The sequence below is a fragment of the Triticum urartu genome, unplaced genomic scaffold, assembly GCF_003073215.2.
Source record: "Triticum urartu cultivar G1812 unplaced genomic scaffold, Tu2.1 TuUngrouped_contig_6609, whole genome shotgun sequence".
Taxonomy (NCBI): domain Eukaryota; kingdom Viridiplantae; phylum Streptophyta; class Magnoliopsida; order Poales; family Poaceae; genus Triticum; species Triticum urartu.
The window spans coordinates 7042-18134 of record NW_024117383.1 but is presented as its reverse complement, the minus strand read 5'-3'; the positions used below and the strand labels follow the sequence as shown (position 1 = coordinate 18134).

Below are 11093 nucleotides of genomic sequence, written 5' to 3'. Positions count from 1 at the left end.
CTTGGTCCTCCAGGCGGCAGCCCACCGTCTCCCGCTCGAGTGCTGAGGCCGAGTACCGTGTCGTCTCCAATGTTGTTGCCGAGACATGTTGGCTCCGTCAGTTACTTGGTGAACTTCGGGTTTCCATCCCGAAAGCCACGATGGTTTACTGTGATAATGTTTCAGCCACCTATCTCGCGGCCAACCCGGTGCAGCACAAGCGCACCAAGCATATTGAACTTGATGTTCACTTCGTCCGCGAGAAGGTACAGTTGGGTCAGCTTCGTGTTCTTCATGTACCGACCACCCAGCAGTTTGCCGACATTATGACCAAGGGGCTTCCAACCGTTGCATTCCAGGAGTTTCGTTCCAGTCTTTGCATCGCCCATGCCGACGCTTCGACTGCGGGGGGGTGTTGAACGTGACATATCTTGTATTTCTAATCTTATCTTCTCTAGCCTTGTATAGCTAACTCCTAGAGATATGGTAGGATTAGTTACCTTGTCACGCAAGACATCCTGTGTATATAATGTAACCTACTCCATGGAATACAATGCGTTGCACCAAATATTCTCTCTACACTTCCAAATGAACAGCAAATTATCGCATGACCAGCTAGTTCGCATGGTGATCACGTTATGGGTTATATGGAGAGCGAGAAGGAAAGTAGTTTATGAAGACATCTTTCAAAGCCCAATGTCAACACACTTATATATTCGGTCCTATTGGAGTGATCTCCAAGTTTTAAAGAAGCCACACATCCAGCATTCACAGGCCAGGCCGGCGAGGCCGTCCAACTGGATCCAACCATCGGAAAATTTTATGAAGGTGAATGTAGATGCTACGGTGAGGGGACGTCGAGGAGTCGGTTCAGTGGCAGCGATATGCAGGAATAGGCAAGGACTCTATCTAGGTGCTTCATCCGTGGTATTCAGAGGTATAGTTGATCCCACGACTCTGGAAGCTCTAGCGGTGAGGGAGGCCATGGCATTGGCGGAGCATCTAAACCTACAAGCTATTCAGGTGGCTTCGGATTGCTCGGTGGTGATAGATGACATCAAGAGGAGAAGTGGGGCTGGCTATGGGGCTATTATACATTAAATACTAGAGTACTCTACTAGTTTTACTTTGTGTAATTTTGTTCATGAATTTAGGAGCTCGAATGTCGAAGCTCACAATCTAGCAAAGCATACACTAAAACTGGGGCTTGGTCGCCATGTTTGGTTGGGCCATCCTGAGAATCTTCATTTTGTCCATGTAAATTATGTGACGAATCAATAAAGCTTTGCTGATTGTCTCAAAAAAAAAAAAACTAATGCGCTGCTGTTTGATTAGTACCACCTCGCCGGTGCGAGCAGCACGGTCAGCTGAGAGAGCAATAAGAGGCGGAGGGCAACCTTTCAAAGCATACATTTCTCTGCCTTTTGGCTAGATCAAATGTAGTATTTGTTCTTATCAGCTTTTTTTGAGATAAATGAAAACTTTATTCATTAGAAATAAAAAGTACATCGTTTGTGAGGATCATTACAATTTTATTTAAAGGTTCCTCAAATCAATTAGAAATCAATGAAAATCTAGCTAAACTCGCAAGCTCGTGAGCTACTTTATTTGCTTCTCTATTATAATGTTCGAATCTAGTAGCAACGAAGTCACAAGCATAATGAAAACAGTCGTCAAAAATTGCCGCCGCCGCACATGCCGACTGTCCTTTATTATTCATGGTATCAATCATCTCCAGATTGTTTGCCTTAATAATAAGGTGATTACATCCCGCCCTTTGCGCCAATGTTATACCAAATTTAAGAGCTGAGGCTTCCGCCATCAACACATCTGCGCAGTAGTCAATCTTCCCGTTCCCTCCCGCGATAAACTACCTTTTTCATCTCTCAAAATCGCCCCCATCGTGCCCCTAAGAAGGTCGTGATCAAAAAAAGCGTCAACGTTAAGTTTCACAAAACCCCTAGGAGGACATGACCAACCCCCCTTTTTCATAGAAGCCTTGAGGGATGATGCATTTACGAAGTTTGACGTAAGGGCTAGAATCCCTACTGAAATCTGAAGTGCATTCTGAGTTGTCTCTTTATGCACTAACTTCCGTCTTTCCCACCATAAATACCATGCTGAGACAGCAATCATTTCACGCACATTGTGATAACCCATTATCCTTAATTCTTGATCTGGCAGACGTAGTAGGTACTCCAACACCGCCTCTCCAGTAAGGTCAACCTCGCAAGCTTTATCAATGATATCATTCATCCCCAGCCTTGTTCAAACCTCCTTTGCTCTACTGCAAAGGAAAAGCATATGCTTTGTATTTTTAGAACCCTCAAAGCAAGTAGGACAAATGAGCATGACCTTCATATGTCTATTTGCCAGCGTAATCCGGCATGAAAGTGTTTCATGTAATGTACGCCATATAAAAATTTTAACTTTTGCCGGACATGATAACTTCCATATCTTACTCCAAATAGGATTAACGGTGGTTCGCCCCATCCCATTAGAATGTTTTAGTCTACTTCCATACTGATGGTCCCACTCCACAAAATAAGCAAACCGGACCGACAACGTATCATTTTTCGTATAACTCCAAGCAATAAAATCTGGCATATCATGTTGCGAGATTGGAATTTATTTGATATGTGAACCATGTGTCCACAACGATATGAATTTTTTTTTTTTGTGATGGAGGGTCCATCACAATGGCTTGCCATTGGGACCCTTATGTGTCGCCTGGGCGTTGCACCAGGCTAGACGTACCCCAACCAATACAAAGTAAACAAATTATAGTCTTCTAAACAAATATTAAATTTTAGTTTAAATTGGTTATATCAATCGGTTAGATTCCTAAGTTTCTTGTTGCCAGGTGCATCATAAGACTGAAGACAAGGATGGTTCAACTACCTTTTCAATTGGGAGCATTGTCTGAATAAATTTCCCTGTGAACGTGTGAGATTGTTTTCCCATATTCATTGATCGAATGCTACCCTTTCAATGGATACCTTGCACATGATTTGGTTATTACAAGACTATTTTATTTCAGCCATTTTGAACAGAATCAAGCACACCGCTGCTCATTCTTAGTTTCATGGTGCCCGCCAGAGCAATAGATACACTTTCATGGTTGTACAATATAATGCCAGGTGACTCCAAATTATAGTCTTCTAAACAAATATTAAATTTTAGTTTAAATTGGTTATATCAATCGGTTAGATTCCTAAGTTTCTTGTTGCCAGGTGCATCATAAGACTGAAGACAAGGATGGTTCAACTACCTTTTCAATTGGGAGCATTGTCTGAATAAATTTCCCTGTGAACGTGTGAGATTGTTTTCCCATATTCATTGATCGAATGCTACCCTTTCAATGGATACCTTGCACATGATTTGGTTATTACAAGACTATTTTATTTCAGCCATTTTGAACAGAATCAAGCACACCGCTGCTCATTCTTAGTTTCATGGTGCCCGCCAGAGCAATAGATACACTTTCATGGTTGTACAATATAATGCCAGGTGACTCATACAATAGCAAAGGTTATGTGTATTTCAAATTTGGATCTGAAATTTTCAAGGATTGTAGACAGATATCTTGTGAACAACCACATATCTTTTCTGGAATTTGTCAAACCTTTTAAATTTGAGTTTTGTGAGATGGGAACATGACAGCACCTAAGCCATAAGAGCTACAGCAAGGTCCACGACATGTGCCAGCCTCTGGCGAAGAAAGAAATGTAACCAGGGAGGGCACCGGCTGGTGTTCTTCGCCAAATTCCAGCACATGTACTACAAAATCAAGTGAACAACATACACACATACGATATATAAGCATATAGACACAGCAGAAGCCAGAGCTGCTGCAGTTCTGCGGTTAACTTTTTTTGTTCCATAATGTATGCATGGAGTTCGCGTAGATGATTCGTTGGGCAAGGCAGGCATGCACCAGCCTCTTCCCCCCTAAAATTTGCTAAGAATAGCAGAATTTCTAACTTGCAAAGCTTTTTGCTCTTCTATGTTATGTACCTGGCCTCTGATAAAGCTCCCCCTCCAGCAATACATTGCAGGCAACAATTAATCATCACCACCTCCTCCATCGTCAGCCTCCATGGCGTCATAATCATCTCCATCCGCTTGATGGTCCCCAGCATCGTCTGCGTCCATCACTTCTTGCCTTGCAACCACTTCATTGATGGCTTCTACTGCCTGTGATATCCTCGCGTCTGGAACAGGTCTTTCCACCTTCATGGATTTGAAACTATCCTCGGTGAAGAACGCAGTGAATGGCTTTGGCACCTGCAAGATGATCATGGTTAGTTACATTCACCAAATGTTGTTTTTCTACACAAGCTTCAAAAGAAAGACAGTAGCCATCTCACCTTGAAATAACGGTTTCGCTCTTTGGCACTCTCAACAAGGTTGGTCCAGTGTTTATCTTTCTTCAATGTTGAAGCGGAACCTATTACCTGCATCACACGCTAATTTGTTATTTGGGTATTTACCAACAACGAATGATAGTTTACACAAATAAGCCAACTCCTGATTCCTAGTGAGATGTAGAATGGGTAGAATACATCAAATCGAGTTATACATCGCATAGCTTGTTCTTCTAAAAAAGGAACTCAGGCAGTATAACCTCCATACTGTCACACCGCGTAATCCATGAACAAACATGTAGGGTTGTAAATCCAATACAATTAAAACTCGTTTCTTTCTACCAGTGTGTATGCAATGTGCATCATAAAAAAAGACAACATTGATGTTTGGATAAAGATCACTTACAAGTACAGCAGATCTAGCTCTGGTGATGGCAACATTCATTCGCCGAAAATCAGAAACAAACCCAATATTTTGCTCCTTATTGCATCGAACACATGAGAAAATGACAAGTTCCTTTTCACGGCCCTACATGTGAGCAACAAGATGCCATATTACAATCACTGCAACCCACTACGTTACATAGAGCAAATCTGCAATGCATGTTAATAAACTAGTTACCTGGAATCCATCAACGCTGTTTACATCTATAACTTCCTTTGATTGGTCGCCAAAGGTCGACCGGAAATGGTCCTTCAGGAGTTTCACCTGACCCCTGTATGGTGATATAACAGCTACTTGAGAACTAGATTTGAGTTCTGGATAGCGCATGGCCAATTGGTGATATAGGAGGGTTATGAATTCCACTTCATCCTCGTTCACCGTCGAACCACTTCCAGACAGCTGAGATTCAACCCCATCAACATCAAAGAAGCAAAATGGTCCGAAGCAGCTGTAGGAATGCCATGGACGTTTTTTGTTGAGCCCTTCCCCGTCTTCTAGGATGCCTTCATAGAATTCTTTTGAAGGGAATACACTAATCTGTTTATTGAATGTATTAGTAAAATCAGAAAGCCATCCAGTTTCCAGCTTACATGAATTGAGTGGGGTACTACCTCTGGATGCATACGATACTGAATTTTGAGCATTTGCACGGGAAAACCAGCAGCTTGAAATCTCTGGAACAAACTTGTTCGATACCTGATGGATAGCTAGCATTGTATTAGCATTGCAACACGTTAACAGTGTGAATCAATTAAAGAAAAATAAGGGGACGTCTTACCCTAAGTTCTGAGCAGTCTTTGAAATTACAGTTGCAGGTAACTGAACTGGGTCACCAACCTGGTATGAATATCAGAAGTGATAGTGAGAAACTGAGGATACAAATGTAACCACTGTGAGCAAATACTCAAGGTACCTTAGGTATCAACATATCAACAGAGTACAGAAGATATGAAGCGAAATGGTCAGGAACAGATGGCTAGGTACGGCGTGCGCGTAAACACGTACAGGAAGAAATGAAAACAAATTTCTACAGAATCTAAGCTAGTGAAATGATTCTAGATTTAATATCCACAAGGACATCGATAATACCATCCTGCTGTTGAGTAAATGAAGTACTTAACTAGTAGTATAGTGATTATTTATAACACACTAGTAGTATAGTGATTAGCTATAACACATTGACAAGGAAAAGGTAAACTGCTGAATAAAAGAGATATGTACAATCATCTGAGAAAAATAGACTGCGTACAAGAAAAACTTGTCTGCATCCATGAACCAGGGGCACAAGAGTCGCTGGTTCTACCTGAAAACAAAGTGCACGTGTCAGATTCAGAAATAATTTGCAAATAGAAGCATAAACGATACCATTATCAAAGCCTGATAATGTTAATGCTCCACTAGAAAGATAACATGCACAAAAAAATACTCACAGCTTGCGCGGCTTCATCAATTATAACAACATCAAAAGCACGAGTCATCCTGGTGAAAATGGCCGATCCACTGAAACTGAGGGTAGAAAACACCTACGAATTTTCCTTGACAATGAGAATAACATTTTCAAATATTATCAACAAATATTGATAACAACAGATGTTCGTACAATAGCTGCTTCGTCAAGAAGTGAAGCTCTAATTCGATCCTGTTCACCAGCTCCTCGTCTCCCGCCATCTGATGCCACCCCAGATTGTTTTTGTTGTATCTGTAAATATTTGAACTCGCTATAATTGACACAAGTTAGACAGAATGCTTAGCAACTCAAATCACATACAAGGTAATCCATGGAAACTGCTTTGACAGAATGATGCGCCTTTAATCCAATACGCACAATCTTGGGATTGTAAGTGTTGTTATTTTCATCACGTATTCCTGAAAACATGCAATAACTTTGTTAGTTAATTTGCTCATGACCAAAGCAATAAGCACGAGCTCACAAACAATAGTGTTTGATCACAGACATATGGATGCAAGAATACTTTCATTTTGATTAACATTTTCAGCATCATATGACATAGAGCCAAAAAAACTAACCTGTTTGAAGAACACGCAATACAATCTCATCAAGTGCTGAGTTGGATGGAGCACAGACCAACACATGGGCACGATACTTGCGATTGGAACTTACGACTTCAGGTTTCTGCCCAGAATTGTTTTAACCATGTAATGGCAAATATCATCAGATCATTTCCACATCCAGAAATAATGGCAAATATAGTCAACTACCGAGTATAGAAGAGTACCAGATCATTCCCAGTAGGATAAAAACCATCATCACCATCGACAGGCATAATCAAATCTCGAGGATTTGCACCAATTAGCCATGGAGATGCTTTCATCCAGTTTGCGTGCCTATCAAGTAAACTCCACAGTAAGATAGTGCTAAGTGCTCACAAATACTTGTAGTAGAATCTTGCAGAATTTCGCAACAGAAAACGCAACCAAAAAACACATACAAAAATTCCCACACAGCACATGAAGGCTGAAACTAGATGCTGAAGGATCACTATACATGATAGTGCAAATGTAAACCACAACAATCTTATCCTTCTGATAAAGCCTGGTTGCACCCATGTTTTTAAGGCATCAAAGAAAAACGCGAGTGCCAAAGAGTGAGTACATGAAAAGCCAGCAACAGATGCAGCAATTATGAACATTTCTGGCAATATCCTTAATCTTGTAACTGCTACATGCTCTTCACTCAGCATTTTATGCTTTCCTTCAGCGCTCCAAAACCAAAGAATGTCAGAAACTAACTAGGAAATAAGCACTTACTTGCTCTCTATGTCCAGCTCTGGCCCATGCTTTTGAACATCAAACCCTCCTCTGCAAAAGGATCATGAAGCATGTGAGATACATGCACTCATTTTTATCTGGAAGAAACATTACGACAAAAGAGGAATAAATTTCTGCAGATTACAGTGTATATGTTTCTGTTGTAACTTTTATTATGTCATTTCTAATTAAAAAGGACAAGGATTTTTTTGTCATCTCCAAAATAATATTACCAATATGCATTTCACTTGATATTACAGAAAAAAACAGAAGATTATTACCTAGTCTGCATTCTTGCAGGAGCGGAATGGAGAACAGCACTGAGCAGTCCAAGGATCGTTTGTGTTTTTCCAGTTCCTGGTGGGCCCTACAAATAAGAGTAGAACTCCACGGTCAATGGTTCATGCTTCTAAGGAATGCGATGTCCACAGATCTGCTTATACATTCTCCAGAAAATGCATACATCCAAAATTGTTCTCACTTGACAAGGTAAACGACAATACACTGCAAGTTAGAACAGCAGGAAAAAGTAGCAAAGTAACCTGAATAAGGACAAAGGATCTGCGCGAAAGACCTGCCTGCAGGAGACAATACTGGTCTGTTAGGCACATACATTTCCCTCAGAACTAGATATGACGACAACATCAAATAGTACGAAGTACGCTCACATTAACTGCATCTAGCTGTGAACCATTAAGATTTGTTTTCAGGTAATCCATAAGTGGCTGAGGTACATTCCAAGCACGATTTTGATCATTTCCATCTCTGTTGTTCTCAGAAGCTGAAAGAATCAAATCCTTAAAAGGATGTGAAGCTACAGAGTGCATTCCAGAGTACTCTCGCAGTATGGTAGATAAACTGCACATCTGAGGATATTGACCAAAAATGAAATATCAAGGTCATATCTAGAAGTACATGCCCTTAATAACTGAGGCAAGCATGAAAACTCGGGCAGTCTTTAGTAACAACCGAACTCACCTTTAAAATCCACAGAAAGCTATTTGGTGTTGACAAAATGGAAGCAAAGCGCTGCAGCCTTGAAGACTTCACAGGCCGTGCAACATTTAGATTTTTTATTTCCCCCGCCACAAATGTTCTAAGAGAGAGGTTATCTTTACCACCTCGCTGTTCCACCACGGCAAAGGCATACGCGGTAGGATTCACTCCCTCCTCAAACTGCAAAATGCAGGCATATCCTAACTCATCATTCATCATCAATATGGCTAACCATGTCTGGTGCACAGTAAATGTGGGGGAAATGCAATCATGACTTATGCTACGTAGATCTGATGGACTGATCAATTTTCCCTAGGAAATTATCTGAAAACATTCATCGCAATACAATGACCTTTAATCTGGTATATACATTGGTCTCAGATATTCATTGTTTTCCAACTTGAGATTTAACAACAAAACAGATAAGAGTGTTGGGCAGTCTGCACACTATAAGATCCACTAAATTGGCTGGGGTGTTGTCTGCTTCCTGCTAGCATGGAACTTACTTTCTCTTTGGAGAGCAGGAGGAGGTCATTCTCACACACAATGTCACGGAGGCCATCGGACACCACCATGGACAACTTGTGGAAACCCTCGGACTCTGCACATGATGCCACCGCCCCTCTCTGCCAGTCCAGCCCAACCTCTACTCAAATAGACCACAAACCAAGAACTGCTTAATAATGAACCAAGAGGCAGAAATTGAGAAATTCACACAAGCAGCAAGTTGGAGCAAAGCCCACCGTCCTCCTCCTCCTCCTCGTTGCGGCGGCCCTGGAGGATCTGCCCCTTGACCTCCTCGAAGAGCAGCGGCTCGAAGACGCCCAAGTACTCCTCCACGGAGGCGTAGCTGTTCTTCACGTGCTGCAGCCCCTTGGCCTTGTCCGCGCCCTGCCCGCCCCCAATCAGGAGATTGTGAAGGTTCAGGGATTGCGTCGGGCGTAATTGCGATGCCGTTAGTTGGCGCGGAGGGATTCGAGTGTACCTTGGAGTCGGCGACGATGCGGAGGTAGTCCCAGCTGAGCACGATCTTGAGGAAGCGGTCCGTGGTCGAGGCGGGCGAGGGCGTGGAGGACGAGGCCCCGCCGCCGCCGCCGCCGCCGGGCTTGTCCACCGCCATGGATTTCTCTCCGCGGCGGGAGAGGGTTTGGGGGGGTTTAGGGTAATGTTGAGCTGACGGTCGACACGGCCCACCGGAGCCGGGAGAGGAGAGAGAGAGAGATAAATAATACTGGCGCGGGCTCTCGATGTTGGGCTCTTATTGCGACCGTTCCCGGCCCGATGTAAGGCCTCCTCTTTAATGCAAGGTGATCATCATAGTACTTCCTCCTTTCCTCGTCTAAAAAAAAGTACTTACTCCTTTCCTAAATATAAGTCTTTTTAGATATTTCAATTAGGACTGCATATGGAGCAAAATGAGTGAATGTAGACTCTAAAATATGTATATATACATCTGTGTGTAGCTTTAATTAAAATATCTAAAAAGACGTATATTTAGGAACGGAGGAAGTATCTTTTACAAGAGTGTCAATAATCTTTACGGATGGATCTTTCATTCACCCCGCACACACCTTACTTCTAACTAGTTTGGCTAAATCATGAACAACACAATTAGTCTCTCTAGGAGCATGCTCAAAAATAATATGCGGGGAATCACATGCAAGGTGATACATATCATCAAAAACTGTCGTCAATAGACCGAAAGAGCAACCCACATTCTTCATTTTCTCTATCACCCCGATGTTATGGGAGTTCATCTCTATGCGATTACACCCAACTGTAGTTGCCAATTGAGACCAAACCGTAAGGCTAGTGCCTCGGCCATAAGCGCATCTTTGCATCAATTGATTTTCCTATCCCCCGACGTGACAAATCTACCATTTGAGTCTATGATGATAGCACCATACGAGTCTTTAGTAAGTCTGGGTCAAAAGCCCCACCCACGTTTAGCTTCACATAGTTGCTCCTTGGTCTTCTTTGGTTTGGTTCATAGGGTAGGATTCCCTAAAAAAAGGTTCATATATGGTAGGAAAACACGAACACTATATGAGTATATCTTTCGTCTCGCTAAAGAATTTTCTCCCCCCCCCCCCCCCCCCCCCCCCCCCCCGCCCATTGTAAACTGAGCAGACCTATTCTTTTTCGATCGCTCGCGGTAGTTGTAGATTCATTCGACTTGTTTTTTTGTTTTTCTTATGGTTTTCTTTCTTTCTTCCCGGTTTTCTTGAGGTTTTATATTTCCTTTTTCTTTTCATTGGTTTTTCTATTTTTCACGGCTTTCATTGGTTTTCCTTTTTTTTCATTATTTTCTTTAGTTTTTTATTTCTTTCTCAGTTGTCTCTAGTTTTTCCTATTTTTTTTCCTTTTATTTAATTGGATTGGTTTTCTTTGGTTTCCTTGTTTTCTTCTTTTTTTATTTGTTTTTTTGTTTTTTCATTGATTTTTCTTTCTCTGTTGTGTTTCGGTTTTCTGGGTCCTTATTTTTTTTGTTTGTTTCATGATTTTCATCATTTTTTCTTCAACACACGTCTAATTTT

The 11093-nt window shown here is 41.7% G+C and overlaps 1 protein-coding gene and 1 pseudogene across 1 annotated transcript; one reads left to right on the top strand and one right to left on the bottom strand.

Moving 5' to 3' along the window:
- Nucleotides 1–1386: 1386 nt before the first annotated feature.
- LOC125530861 lies at nucleotides 1387–1493 on the top strand (annotated as a pseudogene).
- A 2303-nt stretch (nucleotides 1494–3796) lies between these two features.
- LOC125530860 (probable helicase MAGATAMA 3) lies at nucleotides 3797–9761 on the bottom strand. Its single transcript, XM_048695276.1, has 20 exons — nucleotides 9542–9761; nucleotides 9300–9447; nucleotides 9063–9202; nucleotides 8539–8736; nucleotides 8229–8426; nucleotides 8103–8138; nucleotides 7842–7927; nucleotides 7561–7611; nucleotides 7029–7137; nucleotides 6820–6925; nucleotides 6560–6657; nucleotides 6392–6490; nucleotides 6222–6314; nucleotides 6041–6094; nucleotides 5570–5628; nucleotides 5403–5487; nucleotides 4969–5328; nucleotides 4753–4875; nucleotides 4350–4436; nucleotides 3797–4266 (listed from the first exon to the last, which is right to left on the bottom strand). Exons 1-20 carry the CDS (start codon nucleotides 9674–9676, stop codon nucleotides 4045–4047), a joined length of 2487 nt encoding a protein of 828 aa, XP_048551233.1. The 5' UTR covers nucleotides 9677–9761; the 3' UTR covers nucleotides 3797–4044.
- Between the last annotated feature and the right edge of the window lie 1332 nt (nucleotides 9762–11093).